General features: G+C 37.2%; 1 protein-coding gene across 2 annotated transcripts in view; it reads right to left on the bottom strand.

Moving 5' to 3' along the window:
* The window catches only part of LOC112985111 (phosphatidylinositol 3-kinase catalytic subunit type 3), an 85,660-nt gene that overhangs the window by 5,262 nt on the left and 55,509 nt on the right, over positions 1 to 24,889 (bottom strand). For both annotated transcript variants that reach the window (XR_010385875.1, XM_064501041.1), the window contains exons 23-24: positions 20,906 to 20,996; positions 7,026 to 7,151 (exon numbers count right to left, since the gene is read on the bottom strand). Coding sequence is in view for 1 of the 2 variants with exons in the window: in XM_064501041.1 (XP_064357111.1) it covers positions 7,026 to 7,151; positions 20,906 to 20,996 (217 nt within the window). In the remaining variant the exon portion in view is untranslated. The remainder of the gene's footprint in view (positions 1 to 7,025; positions 7,152 to 20,905; positions 20,997 to 24,889) is intronic.

Genomic DNA, 24,889 nt, shown 5'->3' with positions numbered 1-24,889 from the left:
CACCCCTTCAGCAGAACCAACAGCTGGGAAATCAACTCTATCTACACAACCCTGCTGGTACATTTACCCTATTTTATTTGGCATGCAAGATCTGCTCCTCCAGCAGGAGAAACAGCACAGAAGCTCAGTACTGAGGGAAAGAAACCATAGCTGCATTCTGGATTGCAGCAGCACTGGGAGACGAATTCTTAGAGATACCTAAAGCCAGTTCACCATTACAGCTTCATCTGAGTTTACTCCTAAACAGAGAGCAACAAACCATTAGTATAATCCTAAATCAAGCACCTACATTTTAGCCCTGCCCCCAGGTTTCACTTTTATATCACTACTTAACCCCAGCCCAGGATGCAACTGGCTCAACTTGCAAGTTTACAAGGAGAATAAAACGGGAAATTAGTCACTTCAACTGGAGATTGCTTCTTTCCTCTGCAGGGGTGGTGGTGGGGGATATTAAGATGAAAATGACTCTCTAAGGAGAAATGGCTATCCAGTCTTCATCAATATGAACTGAAATTAGTATGCTTTTTCTCCTCTTCAGAAGTCCTGTACAGTACCATCAACTTATATTCTACATGTTGAATTTATTTACTTTGAGACACCAGGTTTTTTTGATATCCGCTAAGAGGGAAAGAAATAAATACTATATAAAAAGGTCTGTAAAATATGTGATTAGACAACAGATTAAAGATACATTAAAAACTAAATTAAAGGCTTCATAACATAGCTTTGAACTGAATCCAATTTACAATATTGTTACAGAAGAAAAGTACCAACTGGATGCCAAAATATACTAACTGCTTTATACAAGAGCTTTACTTACTCTAGAGCAATATATTGAACACTGATACACAATGCTTACTAAAACAACCAACCTTACTGAAAAGCCCTTAACTGGTGCAGCAGACAGCATAGACTGCTTGCTAGCGCTTGCAGGCCTATTTTGGAGGCAGTAAGAATAAGTATCTATAGACAAATAGCAAACCACATACTGAAGGGTATTTCAAAAGAAAAACTGCATGACTTAAGGCGAATCTGCTGTTTAAGCATGCATCATAATACCTGTGTAAAAGCTTTTTTTTTTTTTTAAGACAATTTTTATTACTTTTTAGAGCAAGGCCATTGGCAATTCAATGCAGCATTATATATGAAAAAAATTGAAAGCTTCAATTGGCCATTGTGTAAGATGACCACTTTATTGCAAATTCAATTATACATTAATTGTTCATTTGTTCAACGATTTACAGACTCTGTAAAGACTCCAGCAGCAAGTTCTTAAAAAGAAGGCTGCCTTCTACAAAGAGTAAAGATAATGATTTTGACTAATGAAGCACTAAATATCACTGAAGTGCCCTACCTTGCTTGCAATATGTACAGAACAGGCATTTATTACATTTAATTCTGATGGATTTTTTGGTAAGGTTTTTCTTTTTTGATGTATACAGTCCTCAGATTCTTGTCAACTGATGATTCACTTCTGACTATTCTTCTTCTATCTTCACTTCCATAAGCATTAAATACTATTGCAGGAAGGAGCCTGCAAGTGTAGTTATTTACAGAACATGAATAAAGGCAATAATCTCAGCTCTGAAACTAGCAGAAGAATCCTGCATCATGTGGAGCCAAGAAATGCCTTAGGTACTTACAAAGCAACACATTACATTTTTAGGCACCTGATCCCAAGAGTAGAATAGGAAAGCTTGAAGGACCTAAGTGCCAAATTCTATAGCTCACACAGAGGTTTAGCACATCAGAAAAAACAGTCCCCAAAGCCTCCATGCTGGAGTCCAATGTCAGCCAAGTGGAAGGGTGAAAAACCCAAAGTGAGGCAATCCGAGCAGGCCTACATTGGAGGCTGTCACATCTGCTGAGTTGTTATGCAAAGTGCAACACTCCTGTGAGCAAAGCTTGCTTTTTTAACTCCCCAAATACAAGTGGAAGATGTGATGTGTGCCTGCTGTTATATATAATAGCCTATGGCTTAGAACACACTTACTTGGAGCTACAAGCCTTGGGTTTAAGTTCTTGGGTATCTTCAAATATTCTGAACAAATGTATCCTGTGATTTTTAAAAGCAGTCTTAAGTGCTGGAAAAGAGTCCAGCAAGACCAAGTCTGACTAGAAAAAGAAAAGGTCACCTGAATCAAACCTGTAAACTCTGACTTACTACTACAGCTTCACAAATGCAATAACGATTATCTGGGAGAGTCTGGCAGTCACCTAAAAACAATGAAGTAAAAAGATTGTGTCTAAAAGAAAAGAAAATAGGTGAGTGTCAGGATGTAATTAAAAGAAAGGTCTATGCACCTAATGGATGTGCTTCAAAATTTAATCTTGTATCTTTGCAATGACACAAGCGTTGTTCTTTTTAAGCCTCAAGGTAGATGCTAGATATTTTTCACTTTGCTTATGATACTACTGCCCTACATCCTGCAATCAAAGCAATGCACCATGACTGACAACACATATGCAACATTTCCACATAATTAAACTTTTTCATGTGAAAAAAGATCTATTAAATATATATGCAGATAGAAATGACATTTTTACTGCTTATTCTGCACTGTAATGCTGTTCTTGAAAAAAATTTTAGTTTACAGCAAACAATAAATTAGGTGGAAGATCTTTAGCTCAATGGATAGCCATAAAAACTGTTCTCATCAGTTTGTATCAGATTTTGATCAGCCTTTTGAAAAAGGAATTGATTAAAAAATACTGACACTAACTGGCTTCTGAGATCAAAGTTTCATTTTTCCTCTGAATTCTATGTCTTGTCATGAGAGTAATACTTAAGGCAAACAGACAGTGTAATATCTTAAATCCCTGATAAACACAAACTAAAAATGTCAGAGAGCTTTAAGGAAAAAAGCATTATAAATTCAGAGATGAAATGAAATGCTTTTATGAACACAGTTTTATTGAACAGGGGAATTAAACATTTTATTCTCTTACAGTGGTCTATGGTAGGGACAGCACATACATGTGGCTGAACATTTCATTCTTCATACTACAGCAGGGATTTTAATACTAGAAGTAGTGGAGACAATATTCTTCCACTGACACCTCAGAGCATTACCAGGAATCAGAGAACAAATGAGGTTGGAAGGCACCTCCAGAGATTGCCTACTCCAGGTCCCCCTGCTCAAAGCAGGGTCAGCTGGAGCAGGTAGCTCAGGACTCTGACCAGTTGGGTTTTGATCATCTTCAAGGATACTCCACAACCTCTCTGGGCAACCTGCTCCAGCATTCAAACACCCTCACAGTAAAAAAGATTTTTCTGGTGTTTAAATGGAATTTCCTCTGTTTCAATTTGCACCATTGCCTCTTGTCCTGTCACAGGGCACCACTAAGAAGAGTTGAGATTCATCTTTTTGATCCCCTCTTCCTGCCCCAAATCAGATATTTTTACAGGAGTAAGATGCTCCCCCCAAGCCTTCTCTTCTCTAGGCTAAAGAGTCCCAGCTCTCTCAGACTCTCCTCATATGTCAGACATGCCAAGCCCTTAAATCTTCTTGTTGGCCCTTTGCTGGACTTGCTCTAATAGGTCCTTGCCTCTCTTGCAATGGGGAGCCCAGAATGCAACACAGTACCCCAGGTAGCACCTCACCAGTACTGATTAGAGTGGAAGGATCATCTCCTTCGACTTGCTGGCAACACTCTTCCTAGTGTGGCCCAGGACAGCATTCACCTTCTTTTCTCCAAGGGCACATTGCTGGTTCATGTGCACTGTCACGCTCACCAGGATCCCCAGGGCTTTTTCCAGCCACATTTCTCCCAGCCTGTCCTGGTGCATGAGGTTACTCCTTCTCAGGAGCTTTTTGTTGAGCTTCACAAGACACTCTTTGGTGCATTTCTCCAGCCTGTCAAGGTTCCTCTGAATGGCAGCACAAACATCTGGTCTATCAATCACTCTCCCAGTTTTTTATGGTATCCGAACCCATTGAGGGTACACTCCATCCTATCATCCAGGTCATTAATGAAGATGATAAACAATATTCACCCCAGTATCGACCCTGGGATCCACCTCTAGTGACTGGCACCCAGTGGACTTTGTGCCGCTGATCACAGCTCTGAGCTGGCAGATTAACAAGTTTTCAATCCAGTGTCCCCTTATCTAGTCCATATTTCACCAGTTAGCATATCAGGATGTTACGGAAGTCAGTGTGGAAAGCCTTGCTAAAGTCCAGATAAATAATATCCACTGCGCTAGTTATTTTATCATAGAAGGCTATGAAGTTGGTCAGGCATGATTACCCCTTCATAAATACACGCTGACTACTCCCAATCACCTGCTTGTCCTTCATATGTTTGGAAAAAATTTCCAGGGTAATTTGCTGCATCACTTTCTCAGGGACTGAAATGAAGCTGACAGTCTTGTAGCTCGCCCGACCCATCTTCTTGCCCTTCTTGAAGACAGCAGTGACATTTACTTCCTTCCAGTCCTTAGGAACCTCCCCCAATGGCCATGACCTTTCAAAGATAATCAAGAGTGGCCTTGCAATGAATCCTGATCAGGCAGTCTGTAGCAGACAAACAAAATGTTGCCCATCTTGGTCTGCCAGCTAATCCTAACCCATAAGCTCTCAGCTGACTCACTGTTCATCCCCAGGCAGAACTCCATGCATTACTGCTGCTCTCTCACAGAAAAGGCAACTCTCCCTCCAGTCTGTCCTTCCTAAGGAGACTGTATCCATCCATGCCAGCTCTCTAGTCATGTGAGATGTCCCACCACATCTCTGTGCTCTCAGTGAGATTGTAGCCCTACAACTGCACAGAGACCTTTAACTCCTCCTGTTTGCTGCCTATGCTGCATACGTTAGTGTACGAGTACTTCAGCGACACATCCAGTCAGGCTGATCTCCCAGAAAAGGTATGAGGAGCTTTCCCATAATGCTGTCCTGCAGGCACCTCCTTATTTATTTCTGTATGCTTCAAGCGGGCCCCCTTCAGCCCTGTTTTGTTGATTAGGTCTCTCTTGTCCACATCATCCTGCACCCTTTGCTTGCCAAACAGATCCACCACGTCCTCGACAGATCACGGGTCATCTCCCTCCCCTCCTCAGTTGCTCTTCGTTTAAAGGAGCAGCTCCTCACCATGCTGGCCAGCCTGCTGGCAAAGTTACTTTTGCCTCACTTAGGTGGATTCTGTCTCTTCCTAGCAGTCCTCGATCCTCAAAGAGGGTCCTATGGTCATGAAGACCAAATCTTTGCTGCTGACACCAGCTGTGCTACCAGCTGTTGATCCACAGGGTCCATCCATTCCTCCTTAAGGCCTTTCACCCTCACTGGCAGGATTACAGAGAAAACCACCTGGTTTTGACACAAGCAGTCAACGCTTGACATGCTCTAGATCTCCCCCGAAGAGCGTCGGGGGTAATAGTCTAAGGGCTGGACAAGCTGTGGCAGTCTTTCCACAACATGTCTGATCCAAGTCCCCAGCAAACAGCAAACCTCCATAGGCAGCAGGTCAGGTCAGCAGATGGGGGCTCCATCCCCTAAAGCAGGGAATGTGTGGGAATCTCTCTCTACAGTCATTCACTGCTGCCTTCCTGGTGCTGTTGCATGGCTCAGGGTCTGCTGGCTCAAATGCTTTGTTGGACAGAGTTCCCAGCCCCTCATCTGCTATCAGTGCATTGGATCTTTATCTGCAGGTGGATCAGGAGCCATCATCCTGATTCCAAAAATCACAAACCTCCAGCCTTCGCCATCCTGGGAGTCTCCATTTCCCAAACTGATAAGCACAGACTGCCTGCTCTTCATTCAGCACAGTTGGGGGTTTAGGTTCTTGTATTTGCAAGGTCTTGGAGAAGATCCAGTCAATCTCTTTGTCAGCCCTGATTCTGTGTAGTCCGCTGACCTCGTCCTACAGCTCCTTGGTGACACAGATGACACCACCACACATCTCCTGCAAGCGAGCTGAGGCCCCAGACACTCCCTGCAGCCCCGGACCTGCAGACCTGTCTCCTCCTTCAGGAACTCCATCTGGGTTGAGGCCTCCAATATTACAGTGGCTCCTGGGGACTGTGTGCCTTGTGGAGCATTGCCACCATTGCAGAGGACATAGGTGAAGAGTTCCTGGCCTCCTCCTGTGTGCCCTGCTGAGCAAGCTGCTGTGTCTGTTAGTTATCAAGACAGCCAGCTGGAATGCACAATTCAGAACACTGCACAATGTCACACAGTAGATGTTTCTGCAGGAAGTCTACCAAAGGTAGAAAAAAAGGGCAATTCATCCTTACTCATTTACTTCAAGACCAGAAGTCAAAGAGTTCTGGATCCTTCTCTCACAGAACTCAGGCTTTCCAATTCTCAGTTCCTACCCTTAGGAATATAATGAGTAATATTCCACCAAAATGAAGTAATTATATGCAATAAAAAAAAGTTAACCTCAAAACTTAAGACCTCAACTCCCCAATTTTCCTCCAAAAAGAGAATTCAAGGGAACATTTTAAAAAACTCTCTCACATTGTACTGGGTAACCCTGTTCCATGGCTTCAGAAGCAAACAAGTCTGGAGCCAATGATGAATGAAGAACATGCTCAATCTCAGTTAATCAATTAAAACCTTATTAAATCCTAGATGAACATGCAAAAACATGGCCCCCTTTAAACTATTTTTAACAGCCCTACTTGACAAAATACAATCACTGCAGAGATACTTGGTTAACACACAAAAATATCTGCTTTTCTTTAAAAGAAAAACACCCCAATGACGTATATTTTGAAGCAAAACCTGTTATGAAATCCATGAAAAGCTTAGATCTGGTTCAAATTTTTAGATTTCTCTCCTACTAGGCACAGCTATTTATCGAAACATATCTATTCAAAATACTTTAGAGAGCATGTTTGCTAAGGTACTTCATAGAATTTTCTGGCACCACTGAGGACTTGCTCCCCGGTCTTGGCAAAAAGAACAGTTTGAACTTGCTGAATATGAACTAAAGCATCGTAAACAATGAAGGTAAGTATTGAAGTTTGCCACCTCTCACCTTATCAGTTTTCAGAGAGACCACCAACTGAGAAGCTACCTCACCTGTGCAAACTTGTGTATCTGCTCCACCACAGCTGCAAAGAGGGCATGGACACTTTCATCAATCAGACTCTGCATATAATGTACAGCTTCTTCATCAGATAGGTCTAAACGGAACTTGTCTTGCACCTGGGGCAGGGGGGAGAGATGAGAGAAATTCATTTATGCAGAAAAAACTCTCACCAGTTACAATATGTACTATTATACATCATCTGTTTAGTAACTGGTATCACGACTTCAGTTGTGGAAATTTAGTAGAGAATTAAGTTCTTTCTAAATTACAACACATTTTTGGAAATTCACAACTTTATATGAAATGTCTATGTTTAAATCTAAACTGTCAGGAAAATGAATAAGATATTAAAAATTCTGGTGCTACCTCCTGCCCCCCCCCACCATCCTCAGCTAATCATTTCAAAGCCCCAAGCCAGAACGTCAGAGAAATACCTGGACATAAGAGTCTAAACAGAACTAAAATGTTATTTTAAAGCCTTAAAAGGTGAGAAGGAGAAAAGACTCAAAAGTCACTCTGTGAGAGTGAATGCCATCTTAAAAAGAAAACAAACACACCCTCAAAACCCCACACTTTGACATATACAAACTTGAAAGACTCTGGATGAGCCTAAAGTTTCTGAAAGCCTTTATTCTAAACTTAATTTTGGATAAAACTGACTTTTGCAAAATTGCAAGGCAATTACGTAGAGAATATGGAATCAGAGGAAATCAGTCCTGTCAAAACTGATCTTTATATCACAGGTGAGAACTTGATCAACTCTGATTACATCTGCCATCCATGAACAGTTGGTGGGAGATACTGCTACCCCTTACATTATTTATTCTTTTGACAGCAACATATTTTAACTATTGTACCAATATTTTAGATGAGTTTGCCTGGTACTTGCAATTTGTATATGAATTAAAAACTGAAAGCACTATAATTAAGAATAAAGCAACATCTAAATTTCCTTGTTTCAGCCTCAGGCAAAGCCTTGATCCATGAATATTTACAAGAGTACAGTGAATGCCTCTTTGAATTCCAACCAACTCCATGGCAATTGTTCAGGATGACTCCACCTTTACCACATACAATCAGCAAGAGCTTAAACGCATCTACAGTAGACCACCTTGCTTTTCAGGAACTACCTTATTTTTAAATGGGAGGAACCCAAGTAATTTTGGCAGATATGCCTTATCCCTCACATCAATTATGACAGGTAGATTCATAAACACACACTTTGGATGAGTTCTAATAATCTGAAGTTCAGATCTGAGGAAATGCTACAAATACCATAGCAGTGTCATTTTTTAAAGTTTTCAGAAGAGCTGGCTGTGGAGCAAGGTCTGTGCATCAGGAATGGCAGACATTCAGATTCCTTCTGAAAAAAGTTAGGTTTCTTGCATAGTACTGATAGCTTTGGGTGCTCAATCTGGAAAGCCATTTGTGCTATTCAAGAACTCACAATGAGTCCATGACTTCTCAGAATAAAATTAAGGAATCTAAAATCCCAGTGTCCTCTAATCAATTCTAACCCAATACTTTAAAATTCCTAGCCACCTCGCAAAGTAGTGCTGATCACAATTGAAAAATTACCCAGCAATCTTGCATTAATTGCAGAAAATGAATCATAGCTAACTAACCACTTACTTTATGCTCATAAGATAAAGTTAGAAGGATGTGAGCTCTTGTGGAGACCATCATGTCCATCTAGTTCAGCCTCTTGCATAATGAGGTATAGGTATAACCATATGAAATTTTTTTTTTTTTTTGCATCAAGTCTCTAACTTCTGGCTTTATCCATAAAAATCTCTTTCAGAGTTTTTATAACAAGAGAGAATCCATCACATCCTAGGTAAGTTGTTCCAATGATTAATTGCCCTATTTAAAAACCATGACTTATTTCCTATCTGAATTTGTTCAGCTTCCATCCCAAACAGTTGAATCCATTAAAACATTTTACAATAAAGAACTGTCTATGAAAAATTTTTCCCATGTGACAACTATCAAATGATCTAAGTCATTTTTTTAAAACTTTCTCTTAATTAAACAGACTGACTGTAAGACAGAATCAAGTCTTTCCTGAACACTTTCCATTTATTTACTTTTTCCAAGTATTGGTAAAAATGCTGGACAAATTATTTCAGCAATGTTCTTAATAAGGTTGTATTACTGAGATAATACAAACTGCTCTTCTCATTTTTATCCCTTCTATGCACCAAGGATAATGCACATGCAACCACCCTCTATGACAGCAAAATACTTGAGAGATTTCAGTTTATCATTACTCGGCATCCTTTTCAAAGGAAATGTATTCCAGAATAGTGCCCTTCAGTGCTACAATAAAAAGCATAAGTTAGCCTGCCGGGTATGGAAAGATAACACTGCTTCATTCAAAATACAGTTATAACTCTGTTGATGTGCTTTAGGTTAAGTATAAATTGAGTTTTTCCTCAACTTCCTCTCAAAAAGAATTTTGATCAATATGAAAGAATAGAATAAGCTGCAAAGTTCAAACTCCCAAGAATTAGAAATCAGAATTAGAAAATATTTCAGCCTAATATTATAGATCTTTCATCTTCATAACAAACATGATTAGAAGAGAAAGTTTATTTTCTCCCAAAGACATGCTTAGAGGATTGACAGCCAGTAAGCCACGCAGCAGAATGCAACTGAATTTAATTACACTTAAATTTATGCACAAGCTTAATACCTTCCCAAATCAGAGTATAATCATCTATCATGTTTATCTTCATGCTCATGGAAAAGGTGATGCAATGAACATTCAGCAAAATTGCTAATTGCAGTTACCAAAAAAAAAAAAAAAAAAAAAAAAAAAAACCAAACAACCCAACCCCCCACTATAATGACAAATTCTTTTAGACAACTCAGGTAATCAAGCGCTTAAGCCATCTTCTAATCTGTCCACAGATGAACAACATATCTGAAACTCTAGGAGTTACTAACATTAAGATGCTGCCTTAGTCATATGGAATTAAGGGCTATTTAAATTATTTACCACCTTCCCCTGGAACAGACTAGCACACTGATAATGTGTGGAAAGAGATTTACCCACAGTTTGATCTTAAAATAAGTGTGCAATTTAACAGCAGGATCAGATGGTGCTGACAACTACATCTTTGCATGAAAGTTTCAGCAATTAAAAGCAACTGCTGCTACCTGAGAAGAAATATGGCAAGATGAGAAATTACTTCTTGAGCTGCAACAGCAGCAGCAAGATTAACACACACAGAACTATGGTTCTTGTAACAAAACCAATAGTAATTGTTATTTGAAATCTTTCAGTTGCAAAGCAAACCATATATTCTGAAAGCCAATAGTTTCTCACAGAGCAGGTGCTACTTAGCAAGATTTCTGTACAGTGTTTAAAAAAAGGAGGCAAATTTTGGGGTCATGTTCTGATGAGCTACACAATTATCTCATTATAAAAGACTTAAGAAGAATGGCCACCATGAAGGCATTTATTTATAAGTTTATATGAATTATTTATACAGAATTCTCACTTTAGCATAAGTAACTCTTCTTTGTTTGCTATTAGTGTCATTTCTCATCGTTAGTCAAAAAACAGAAACATACTGGATCAATATATTTGAACTTTTGCTTTGTCTCCAGAAGGGAAGGTTTTAAACCTCACAGCATATACACACAGTAATTTTAAACATGTATTCCATCAGGTTTCAATAGCAGAATTTGAATGTTTAAGGGCGAAAAAGACCAGACAAAGAACTATATCAATGAAAAATCAAGACATTCCACCTTAAGGCTTAGAGTTGTCCGCTTCTTATCTACCTGCATAGTGTCTGATTTAGCAATAAATAGAAGGTAAAAAACCCCAGCAACTCAGTTGTATGAATTTCTATGTCTAGGAATTTTGTTATACCTCAGTTAATCTGAGGTGTCCTGTAAGAAAGCCATTGATAGTCATCATGATACAACTAAAGTTTTCCAAGGGGGAAAAAAAAAAGTCAGAATGAGAAGGGGAAGAGGCCATGAAGATTAACCAGAAGAGACAGATCAGAAGAAAATATTCAGGATAATGGGGTAAGAGGGAAGTACTGAAGTATTAATTACTTTGGGCTGAATTGATAAATGAAGAATATAAAAAGTAAATACTAAAAAGTAGTAGATCCTTACTTTCCGCAGTCATTTTGAGAAGGGGAATTCAGCAAGGTAAGAAGCCAAGAAAAGGAATATTAAAAAAAGAGCATTCTACAATATAACCAGGAAGAAATAGAACTTTGCACCATGATTATCACATCTAAAATTAAAGGCTTCTCAACACACAGTGAAATCAAATTCAAGAAAAAGCATTACAAGATCAACTGAAGATTTAGTAGCTCCCCCACCTTCCCCAAGTTAAAGGCCCAACACAGGGTGCAAACACACTACAGTAACGTGTGTGTGCACGTGTGTTTTTTAAATGTAACTGATACATAAGGGTCTTCATGCATTGCATTACTGCTACCCCCAAGACATGGATTTTCCAGTATCTAGAGAGATCACACATTCAAGCATTAACTAGGAGATCTTGTGTTGCACCAAGGTGAAAAAGCACCTACACAGCAGCAGTCATTTTTAATATGGGCTAAAGCTGTTTTTACACATTTTATTTATAATCAGAGTTTGCAGCTACATTATTATGCTTTCTCAAAAAGTCTAGGCGCAAGTTTTAAGGTGTTAGCATATCAGGAAAAAAGAACAAAAAGCAGATGTTGGTTTTATCTACATTTTTGCTGTAAAAGGAAACCCTCTTCTAGCCCTCCAAAAGCAGCGTCAAATGGTTATGTTGTTCCTATTTTGCAGAAAACCCAGGATCCTATTGTAACACAGTCTGATCAAAGTAAACACTTACTTGTATCCCATATCCTCATTTCCAGGCTAGATAAAAGAAGTCCCAGACCATTTGTTTATACAAAAATAGAACACAAACACTGAGCAAACTTTTTTGATTAGGGCATGAGGCTGCAGCAAAAATTCGGCTATTTCACAGAAAACACTAATACTTCCCATAACCTCCCCACCACCTGTTTTAAAAATAGCAAATTTCAGAAAACAAGCTATTTGGTCTATTTGCATTTCACATGATGATTCATGAGAAACAAGGAACCTGCAAAGTTAATTCAGAAGCAAAAAGACTGTAACATCAACCGGAACACTGCAGAGCATTAACTGCACATAAATTCATACTTGATTTTTGCTAGAAATGTCTCCAAGAACTCAAAAGACTACAATTTTTGAACAAAACATCAAGTGTGTTGTACGAAGTTCGTTTCACGGAAAACTCCATGCCCCCCAAACTCTGTACATTATAAAAAGCAGACAGCAATAATAAGGAGAGAAAAGCCTCAAAAAACATCCAACCATCATATTAAAAATTGCAGTCAAGCATCTAAAGTAATAGAAGGTTTATGTTCTTCCTTCAGGTGAGCTTATGTCCAGATTATCCTTCTCCCTTTTGGTAATTTTACTAGCACAGTTAAGTGCACTTCATTGCAAGTTTTGAGATTTTTCACTTACATGTTGCTCCTTACCCACAACCTCTCCCATCTCCCTCACCAAACAGTGGAGTCATTCCCACCCCCCCCCCAAGTTTTTTACTGTATAATACAAACCATAGCTATCCTTGTTTTTGATGAGCAAGCATCTTCTAAAATGGAGTCAAATGTGAAGCATTCCCAAGATCATTGCTGAAATGGTACCTAAACTTATTAGGTACTTATGGTTCAACATTAAGACAAATATTTTCAGGAATTCTCATGAAGCTTTTTTTATACTTCTCAGGGCAGTATCTGTACCCATACTTCAGGGACATCTGCAGCCAAGCTTTATACAATTACTGAAGAAGATAGCAATATGTTTTGAGCAAGGAGATCTCATATACATGACAATCATTTCTCAAACAATCCTACTGATATTTCATTCTCAGCTTAATTGTGAGTCAGTTATTCTGAAGAAGACTGCTGGCTGCTCTAGTATTTCTGCTCCCAGCAAGATTAACCAGCACTGCTGGTGTTTACTGTAACTACTAGCTACATAATTTTAATCACTAGAATAAAGGATTGCTCCTTGCAAAGTCAGCTACTTAAATTTAAAGAGAAACTTCAGTATTGCTTTTGATTGGGTCATAACATGCACTGAACATAAGCATCCCGACCATTGCTAAAATTTGAGGTAAATCATTTAATAGCAGAACAACAATGTTTAGTGAGGTTTTCATGATTATTTTTACTGCTTTGCCCTAAAATTGTTATCAGGAGTCAGCATTCAATGTTCAAGCAGCAGAAATAGGCTTTAAATTCTTAGCTTAACCTGTATCACATTTCATCTTTTTCAGCAAAGGATTTTCTTGCTTTCTCCATTGCTCAATTGCAACATGTTCCAAACAACACATTATACAAACTACTCAGATGCTCTATTTGCATGAATAATTTTATTTATAAGGCTATTCCGACATCAGCTGTTGTTTTCAAGACTTTCATTTGAACAAACTGCAGTTTCTAAACAAGCCTGTGTAGGCTTTTGTAACACTTTTTTTTTTTTTTTTTTTTTTTTTTTTTTTTTAAATGCAAGTCAGTAAAGACATCAGTGAACATCTCTAAACTTCCACAAAAAACAAGGGTTTCAGTCTCTGTAGTACGCAAACATGACACTGTTCCAGCTCAGAATTTCATCATTTTGGCCAAAAACTTATAGTAAAATAGATGGCGTGATATAAAGTAACAGAAGTAAAGGTGTGTTCTCACACACAATTCACTTTGAGGTTTATTCCATATTTTTAGAGTTTGAAATTAATACACATGCAAAAAAATCAGCAGCCTAGAAACAGAAAAGCTGGGTGTGCAGCTGCAGCATCATTACCCAAATGAACAAAAAGATGAACGCCTGTTGATGCAAAATAAGCTCAATGTTCATGTGATGCTTTTACAAAGAATAAACCTGTCTCACTTCCTCACAGCAGGGAGTAAATACAAATACAGAAGCAGAACAGACTCTGACCAAGCAAAGTTGAGTTTATTTCTCTTACACAGGAATAAAACTAGATCTCCCCTGAGCATTAATAAATCTCAGAAATGTTTCATAGCTCCACCTTTATAAACATCGCTGTCTTCAGTCAGGTGAAGAGGGACAGATACCTAGTCCTGCCTAGGAAAGCATGTCAAGCATTAGAAGTCTTTTCCGTTTTGCTAAATTGTGAACTCAGCATTTAAATCATCCATTTACTGCCCTCCCCTGGAGTCAGAGAAAGGAGAAAGATGACAGGGAGTTTTACTACAACCCAGATGAAGGGACTGGCAAAATTCCTCATAAATTAGCTCAGGCTTCGGAACAAGGTAGCTCAGAAACTCTTTGTGAGCCTCAAGTCAAATCATATCCCTGCTCCAGCTTCTCTGCCTCTAGAACAGGAATCATTTTACATTGATATGTTCAACATTAAAGAAACAGAACAAAACATGCCTCCTCTCCCTTCTTGCCAGTTTCCAATCATTTCTACCATTCATTTCTCACCAAGTGTGGCAAGACCTAGTTAGTGTTTGCATTGACACGAAAACACAGAGGGTGCTCCACTTCGCGGGAAGAAAATTCTCTACCTTGCAGGATCATTTGAAATTAGCTTTTTCCTGCCTATACCCAAAGGTGCTATCAAAACTGCAAAGGGCTCCTTTCACAAACAGCAGTTACCCACCGCTTGCGGGAAGCCAGGTATTTGTGCCATATAGCTTCACAATAACCTCGCGGATAAATGAAACATTTGCATCATCTCCGCAGCACCTTCTTTAATCAATGGGCATTTGAAAGAGGTCAGTCAATTAGAACACTGTCCTTTAATGCCTGCCGAGTTCTTTGTGTGCCAATGAATCACTGGTCCCCGATGTTTTCTAATTTAAAGGTCAAATTCACTATGAAGGACAGATACAAGCCATCTGGCTTTCCTATAGAAAAATCAAAAGCTTTTTTTTTTTTTTTTTGGTTCACAGGTGACAAGGCTGAATACATCCATGACATCTGAAGAGCAATGGTCTACCTCTTCCTCATGCAAAATTGGCTCTATAATTGACTGCAGATTTGAGTCACTACTACTTAAAATTATAGCACTGGCTAAATTAAAAAAGCAACAATTTGCAATTAGTATTGCAGCTGCACAGAAAAAAAAGAGAAAAAAACAAGCAGAACTGGCAGAAAAAAAAGTGGGAGATTTGCACTGTATTATCAATTATGCATTGACAAGTCGGTATATATAGATTTTTTTGCCCAATCCTTTTCCTGAAAAATCTGAGAAGTATGAAAAGATAAGTGAATAGTGGAAACTTTAAAAGCAATTACCTCAGAGGCCAGAGAAAGGGAGAAGCAAACTGTGGAGAATATTCTGCTACTTTTCAATTTAATTCCATTTTGTGACATTTTTGAGCCAAAGTGGGTTTTCAGAAAAGGCCTAAATCAGAGGGTGGCAGCAGGAGACGGTGTCATGAACCATAAGGTGAAGCACACTAGACCAAGTGACAGTTTTCTTTATAAATAGTACGAGAGGACAAAAGCAGGAGATGAAAAGAACCAAGAAACCCAACAATTAGTTTCAAGCCCTGCAGCTATTTTTTTTTCAAAAAAAAAAAAAAAAAAAAAAAAAAAGGCAGCAAATGCATTACCATTAAACAAAACACCAAGAATTTTAACAGGGTTCCTAAGGTTCAGGGCAGGGGCTGAAAGGAGAAGGGGCAATTTTTGTGCAGCTGGTAATCACTTTTTCCTGTTTTTCTTCTATTGGGAAAAACAGATTGAAACTGGACTGAGGGAAGTGAGTCATTAGAAAAAGCTTTTCTCACTATTAAAGGGTTCTAGCTAATCTAGTGAGATCGGGAACACACATGGCCAATGGATATTTGGTTGAAATTAACTTTTCTATATACACTGAAAGAATAACTGAAATGTGAAAAATCAGAGTTTTAATTAAATTTTTCAGGCCAATGCTGACAGCTCATTTTTAGTCCAATTTTAGGTGTGAGAATGCATCATTAAGGTCAGCACTGATTTAATTTCTGAACATAAATAATATGCAAAACAAGAAAGAACGTACTGTCAGATTTTAATAATTTCTAAATCTATATCTTCAGTTAAAATCACTGGGAGTTTCTGGTACTTTAAAACTAACCGGAAGAAAATGCACACTGTTTTCTTTCCCCGATAAGTAAAATCAGTTTTTGTAAAGCTTACAACAAAACAGAATATAAGAAACAAAGCCATACCAAGTTACAAGCAGTATTTATTTAAAATTATTTTACTCTATCCATCATTAGCATACAGCCTGACTAGAGATGCAATTTGCAAATTTTGTTATTTAGAATATGCACACTCTTGGAAAAATTAAACTTCATTTACGCTTTAAAAATTAAGTGTATTATTTTCTGAAAGCTGAGGAAAGAGAAACACCATAAATATGTCCAATACAAGGCCTTACTTGGTAGCCTGCTGTTGCGTCTTACCATAGTCTTCATCATCAAGCAGGTATTTCTCATCACATAAAATACCTCCCTGACTATCAGAAGTAAGAGGGAGGCATTAGGGCACTTTGCAAAGCTGAAAATTAAACTGGAACCCAAGTTAATATCCAACAGCAAAATGTTCTTACTTTGAGGTATCAAACTGGTTGTAGAAGAAAAATAATTTTTAATTCATATTAAAGAAGTCCATAAAATTCATAGATCTAGTTCAAAGGAAACAGTTCAGCCAAGGAATGAGTTAACTTAGAAATTCACTGATCTTAAGCATGTTATTATGTGACTCTTTTTCTTGTATATGGTTAGGACAAACCCACATAAATGTAGTTAGAATAATTTATACCTGCTCCTAACACCACTATAGGTACAACTACTGAAAAATTCCAAAACTGAGGAACACTTTACTGAAGAAATTGTTCATTAAAGTAACTGATGTATAATACTCCCTTCAATAAACCTTTCTTGCTTTAAAAACAAAAAAAGTATATATTTCTACCATACACATTTCCTTGCAGTTTAATCACAAAGCAGTAAAGCAGTATTCTGATTTATTGTCAAGCTTCAATAAAAGTAACCTGTCTTGTTTCCCCAGGGACTTGCCATCAGCTGCCTTGGAGGCTACAGCCTCACTAGCTCACCAGCCCACAGAAACAAAAAAGTGGGCTTTACAAAACAAAGAATGAGTATTGCTACAGCACCCATAAGGAAAATGCCGGCTATGAATTTCCACCTACACCGATAAGCAGGATGCCTTCTTAGATTAAAAAGTTTGTAAATCTCCACCTTTGTCCTCCATGAAAGTGATATCATGGTCGAAATGGCTATTGACTTGACTCGGACATCAAAAGTAATTTAATTTTACAGATCAGTCCAAAATGGATCTTTAGCTAATTTGAGTCTGTTGAAATATATATAGATTTTTTGTTCAAAGCTTGTGAGGAGGAAAAAAAAAAAATCAATTGAGATGCTGAAAACATTTATTTAATTTTCCAACACAAGGTATACTATTACCTTGTTAAATGACTGAACAAACTTGTCACTCAGCCCAATGGATGCAAGACACCTAGTTACCTTTTTATTACTACTAACAAAGCTCGTAACTGATTTGAGACAAGCTATTGGGAATTTAATATCCAAAACAGTTTTCTAATAAACACATTGTCTGAAACTCAGCAATGACATATTCATCTTTCTGCAATGGATTAAGATGATTCTGACGCTGGACCATTTTACAGTTGACTAGCTAAAAAGCAACTGTTTTTCTTTAGAGTAAAAAAGAAATCAAAAAACCAAAAGCAGAGAACTAAAAAAAAAAGAAAAAAAATTACTGTCATCGGTGCTTTGAACATAGTTACATGCATCCGGCAGGTCATAATGCCAACTGTATAGAAGGGTCCTCTGTTCACGTACCTACTCTTTAGAGACCCCGTTATAAGGTATAATTTTTGCACAAATTGTGTATTCAAAGTACTATTAAACTACAGTACTAAACCTGAACAGACTATTCTTTGGAGTTATAAACAGCAGAACTGTCAAAAAACATGAAAGCTTATTTAAAATAACACTTTGGAAAAGGTTGGGGAGGACTGTTGAAAAGTGTATAAGATACATGCAAAACCAACATTTATAACAAGCTAAAAAAAATTAGTTATCTTTCTGGTAATATCCTACTGTTCATTTTAAAGGAACAAACACACTGTAAACAGAATGTGAGAATGTAAAATCTTCAGTATAGTTACTATATCCTTTTATAATACTTATTTTGCACCAAATTATTTTAAGATCTTTGCTTTTCCCTAGTGGAACAACGTTTGAAAACGCTGAAGCTATCTGGAATTTTTTAGCAGAAATACGTGCCTTAATGGTTCAATTCTAGCTCTTCTAACATTTTAAAACTTCTAAGAGAATAAATGAATCTGAACTAGTCAAGAGGTTAAAAGTCACAATTCTTCAAGCTGCAGCATTGTCAGAGGTTCAGTATCACAATAAAAAATTATTACATTTGATCTAATATTGAATTGTCATACAGCAAATATATCCATATATCCATTTCTTGCAGAGAAGGCACTATTATTTATACTTTATAAGGGAATCTAGAAACAACCATATTGATTTAATTCATAGCTGTCAGAACTTCCTTTTAGGTTTTGCTTCCTCCCATGTTCTCCAATCTGATACAGCAGAATCCTGCTTTATATCACTGGGGTTTTCACTACTGCATATCACTGAACTTTAATATACTTAACTAGCTGTAGAAAAGAATTCTTGGCTCAATTTTGTATCTTGATTTGCTATTTCAAAAAGCTTAGATGGGAAACAAAGTAAGGGAATTTTATAAGTGCCTGAAATACTCAAATGTTGCTACATTAAAAAAAAAAACCCTTTACAAATATTTTACGGAATTTGACATGCTACTATCACTCATAGAAAACAAGTAGGGGAAAACCCCTGGACAATGCTTCTATGAATTTTACCAACATAAAAGATGATGCTAAGATATTAATAAGAAGCAAGGATATTGCATCTTAATTGGCAGTGAACACTAAGAGACTCGGTGATACAAACGTCAGAGAGCTCACAAGAGAGTATTCAAGGCAAGAATGAACAGTATCATGGCAAGCAACAGTGAACTCTTGACAGAGACAAATGAGATTAAAGTAAGCAGCAAGTTTCAAACTCGATCCTGCAAACATGAAAGGACCAACACTTCTGGAATCCAATGAAACTGACAGTTTGATCTCTCGATGACTATTTCAGTCAATGACAAACTTTCCAAAATTAGCCCCTGCAATAGCTGTGGACTGCCTCTGAAGCTAAGTTTTTTGTATTTACTGAAAACTCTTATACTTAAAATAAACTGACTTCTGATAAAACAAGCACATACTTTAATCTCTCCCACAATTCGCCATATATCTCTTCAGACTTTGAAATCTAAGAGGTTTTTTCCTCCCCATACTTTGTCACTGAAGTAGAAAATGTACTGTTATCCATTTTTGCAATAGGAAGCCAGAGGCAAACACATCATCTTTATAAGGAAGAAATTTATAGAAAGCTGTTGCATGTATACTATTGTTAAGACTGTCTCTTGAGTCAACATGGGATTTCAGTATTATTCTTAGGGAATTCAAGAACAAATGTAGTTACTTCCCCTCACCTACAACATGGGAAAGAGTGTTTCAGTTTTCTAATTCAAGTCTGTATTTCCCATGTTCTAAGTAAGTAATCTATTCAGAACTAACAGGGTACTTAGGGATGGAGATACATTGTTCAAACACTGTTTTTCATATGGAAAAGAATTAGTTTTCATTTCACAAGGAAACAATTTGGGGTGGGAGGGCTGTTGTCTTTTCCACAAAATACAGCAGGTTCTGGCTAGCCTTTCTGGAAATGAAACTGAATGACTACATGATCTCTTAATATTAATTTGGAACTATGAAATTCTGAACAGAAATGCTTCTTACAGGACAGAAGGACAGAAGAAAGATTCTGTTAGAGTTGGTCATGATTCATTTTTCTTAAATTCAGAGAACTGCATTAGAATATGAAATATTAATTTAATGATTCTGAATCTTTGCTTTCATAGCATACTGAAAGCACTGAATACCAGCCTATTTTAGAGAAATTACACTGCTCTTGAATAAAAAATTGCACTGAGCTGATTTCCATTGGATAGACAGGCTCCAGAGTCTTCTGCAGAATTAAAACAGATAGCCTGCACAGTAAATCAGGTTATAAAAAAGCCAAGATTTGCCTAAAATGCAAGCATAATGAAATCAATATGAACATTTATCTAGTATTTTTAATGTCAACTATTGTTAAGGCATCAAACAAAAGAATGATTCAGCCTTGTGCAGAGGGACAAAACTAAAATTAAGGGACATGTTTCACAGAAAATAAGAGTTTGTGTTCACAAACAGACTTCTTGGTGATAAAGACATAAAACAACTGCGAAAAAGCATCTGTGACTTGCACAATTCTAGACTAGCTAGAACAATCTTTTACAACATAGTCAATGTTGACTGCTTCACCTCTTTAAACAGTTTTGTTAGGTAGGGATTGCTATTCTCAGGAGAACATTAAAATACCACTTGGAACACAATGCTAGAACAGACTGTGCACAGTCAAAAAAGATTTATTTTTCTGCATATTCTACTGCATAGACAAAAAAAGATTTATTCTGTATGGATGGGTACATGTACTTGCTGATCTCAAGAGTATATTCGTTAAATTTTGATGAGTCCAGAAATTGTTCAGACTCCAAAAAATACGAACAAACACTTTCAGGTCGCAGTTAATTGTAAGTCATCCTAATTGACTGAAAAAGTCACAATATGAAGATTTTGGTTATTGAAAGACAAAAGAAGTTTTCCAGTTACCTTTTTTACAGTCTTGTCAGGTTCAAGAGCGATATCTGGAATGTTGGCATCCACCATAAGGGAAAATAAGTTCAAGATCAAGTTGGAATACCTAAGTGAAGGAGCAGATTAGGTAAAACACTTTGCAAAGTGTACAAAAGATAGTATTTTGTTAACAACTTCCTTTAAGAAAGGAACACACTGCCTTAGATAATGTGGGTTGGTAATGTTTAAGAGGAGAGTCATACATAACACAATAGCTGGACATATTTATGTTAAAAGTGTAAGATACCTGAAAATAGCAATGAAAGTTTTACCATTGTCTCAAACTGCCAAAACTGAATACATTCTACTCTGGTTTTGTTCTAATCTTCTAAACATTGTCATAACATTTATCTAGAGACATACAATACAAATAATAACTATAAATACTCTAAGAGTTAATGACAAAGTTTCTACTTCTACTAGGAAGACATATGATAGAATATGGTTTTAAAAGTTACTTATTAAAATGGATGTGTGATATATCAGTATCACCTAAGCTAGAATTCAAACAATTAAATCTTCATAATTATTAAAAAATGATTTTTCAAGTTGCTGCATAAGCATTTGCTAAAACAGGTTTAACACATCCCTTTACCACTGAGTTTAACCGGAATTAAGCCTGTAGTTGCTCAGTGAAACTGCGATAGCTCAGGTAGGCATGTTGTATGTTTGAAGTATAAAGGTAAGCATAAAAAGAAAATAAAAGAAAATAAAAGAAAAAAGGAGAAACAGTGCCATTTTTGGAGTTTTCAGTTTTAATGTGCTGGTGTTGGAAGTACTTGTGAATCTTTTAAAGAACGTTGTTTTGCCCTTGCAGGAAATTAGCTGCAAGTTGCTCTTTGAAAGGATAATTTTCAAGCTGTTCAACATAAACTGAAGCTTCCCTTACTCTGCAAGAGGATCTAGTCCTTCAGAAAAGAAGTATATACTGACTTCAAATCTGGAATATTGCTTTCACAAGATCATGAGGTGCTTTGTAGATGATGGAAAAGTAGTTCTTAGCAGCAACATTTGCTTATTAGTAAGCTTCTGAATATAAATAAGTTGGAAATTACAAGGACTACAAAGTATTTTAACTATCCAAAAGGACAGCTTCTTAGCCATATTTTACAAAGCAAATACAGCTCAATAAAAATCTCTCCAGAAAAGCACAATTCCATTAAAAACAGTTGACAGTTAACTAACTGGAACTAGCACTACCTAATCCTTTCCAGTATAAAATTTTAAAAGACAAGAATTAGAAAAGAGTTGCTCATTACACTGTAGTATCCACATGTCTTTCTCTGCCCTGCATGCCAAGATTTCTACAATTCAGTGCTCAACCAGATGGTGCCTTAGGGATATAAAAAGCATACCAAGTAAATTAATTAGCTGCCTCTAGTATTGCTGTCACATGTTTTGCAAAATTTAGAAAAAATTAGGATTTGAAAAAAGAGATAAGAGCTGTCTATGTTAGACAGTTGATTCTCTAAGCTGATCCCTCCCATAGACAACATCCTTGGCAAATAAGCCAGGATGTTCACAGTTGGTCCACTGAAGGCTGAGATTCATTCTGTCTAACATTAGCCGTTCACACCATCCAGTGCCTAGCAAACCTTTCCAAAGGAAAGCTTTGAAGTGCTGCTCCACTTGCTACCTGGAGTTTCTGCATTCATATCCACTCTTATAGCGCTACTACCCTTTCTCTGTCCACTACACCCCTGTGAACAGACTAGGGAAAAACAACCCAGTCCAGCCAGCTGGCTGTCACCATGCATCCTGAACAAATCTCAGTCCAACCCACAGTTGCTGCAACTAGTTGCTTTCTCCTTCCTCATCCCTACCTATGCCCACTAACTCAGACTGAACATCAAACCTGATTACAACAAGGGAAACTCTTATTTGGGAAGGACTAATACAATCTAGAACCTCATCCTGGAAGGACTCTCAAATGTTGATGATGATGATAATCTCTGTTGGAGCCTGTTGAGAATTTGTAAACTGAGAATTCGCTAGAGAAGGGAGAAGAGAAAGATGACACACAACAGAACTTAAACGTGTGCATAATTGAGGTGTACCAAGCTGCTGTTCCCAAATGAGGATGCAAGTTTTTCCCTGCAGCACATTCGGAACGCCTGCATAGGCTGCTCCTTCATTACACCACTGCTGACAAACACAAGCCATCATTGTTGACCAAAGAAGTGGAAAGCATCTTTCCCCGGTGGGGGTGGAAATCAATGATCATGTAGCAAACTACTACCTACCTACGACAAAGAACAAAAATGTCTTTTTCCACTTAAATAAAAATAATTGAAAATTTTATGTTTTCACTACCCAACAGTCATTCCTCCAGGAACACTGAACCGCTCTGAAATACACCACTTAAAATATGCAGAGCACTGTCTACATCTCAGGGAAACGCAGGAGAAAGAATACAAGACAATTTGATGGAGATGACAAATAGAAAATTTGCATTTTGTCTTAGTAATTAGAGGTTAAGATTCCTCACTTTACAGCTGGAAGCATCTTTGAAGTGATTTGTGTCAACATGCAGAACTGTAAGAGTTGAGCCATTTCCCCTCTAATTACTCTTTTTTCAATAAGCAAATAATCTTGATTTTTAATTCTAGCTGCTTATATACAGTAATAGTTATGCTAATACCAATATCACCCTCTGCCTCCTTTGCTAAAAGCCTTAAAGATATTATCCACAACCACTTAAAAATACTTCCTATTAAACTGAACAAATATTGGAGAGACTATTGGATAATTATAGCTATAGTTCCAGTCACTACAAATGAAACCATCTTGATTTACAGTTTAGTTTCATACCAAAATTACCATTATACTCCACAACTAACTACCATCTGAGCAAATTACTACATAAACTAGTTAATGCAACATAATCCTTTATTGATATAAGAGACCTCTCCTTTGAAATAGTTAGGTTTAAATGCTACTGAGGAAAAAAAACAACTCTGAAGTGTCTATAAAAACTGACCACACATAACAACATGTAATAATTCTATATAAGAAATTCAATATTACAAAATAGTTCTGAACAAAATTTAAAATGCAGAATAGCTAGCCTTCCTGATTGTTCTAAGTCATGAACACTGTTTGCTGATAAGATGCTTTTTCATTCTGCTGAATTACTCTTAATCCATTATCAATGTCAGTACATAAAAATAGTTTCTTATTCCTTTTCATCTTGTTAAAGGCGGTTTTGTCTTGTTTAAAGTTTCTTTGACATGATTTCGTATCATTTACTTTCTACTTTTCATATCACATCAGTTTTCAAATACGCTTTTCATATCACTAATTTTTCTCCCAAATTTGGAGGTTATATTATGTGATCTAGGAAAGTGAAATCCTTCCCTCTCCATGGAAGATGTGCTAAATCAATCACTCGACAGACCAAGAGCATTTACCTGTGTTCTGTTCAAACAGAACAAAACAGAGCTACTCAGCCATCCAAAAGACAAATAAAGCAAGAAAGCTGACACTGAATGGTACAGTCATTACAAAAGAATGAAGTTGCTTCCAAATCTGATGGTGGGTTCTGTTGCTCCGTAAGTGAGTACAGCCTAAAGAAGTTTTAGGTATTGTTTTGGGTAGCTAGAGAAGTTAATAACATACTTAACTGTCATCATAAGCAGCTGATATTTGTCCAGCAGAATCTGTATTCAACTAAGCTTACATACACCACTATCATGGCAAAGAATAATAGATTTTAATCATCACTAAAGTGAAGGAGGGAAGGAAAGCAGCAAATGAGTAATGATTTAGAGTTAAACAGATAGTTACTTATCATCAATAACCAGAGAAAAGAAAGGCAAAATAAATCCAAAATGAAAGCTACAATTTAATAGCCTACAAGAGTTATGAAAGCTATTTACGGTTATTAGAAAAGCAAAACTGAGACCCTTAATTTGAAGGAGAGGATTGTATTCAAGCTCATTGTCATATATGTTTTGTTGT

The sequence above is a fragment of the Dromaius novaehollandiae genome, chromosome W, assembly GCF_036370855.1.
Source record: "Dromaius novaehollandiae isolate bDroNov1 chromosome W, bDroNov1.hap1, whole genome shotgun sequence".
Lineage (NCBI taxonomy): Eukaryota > Metazoa > Chordata > Aves > Casuariiformes > Dromaiidae > Dromaius > Dromaius novaehollandiae.
This window is presented reverse-complemented; position numbering and strand designations above follow the sequence as displayed.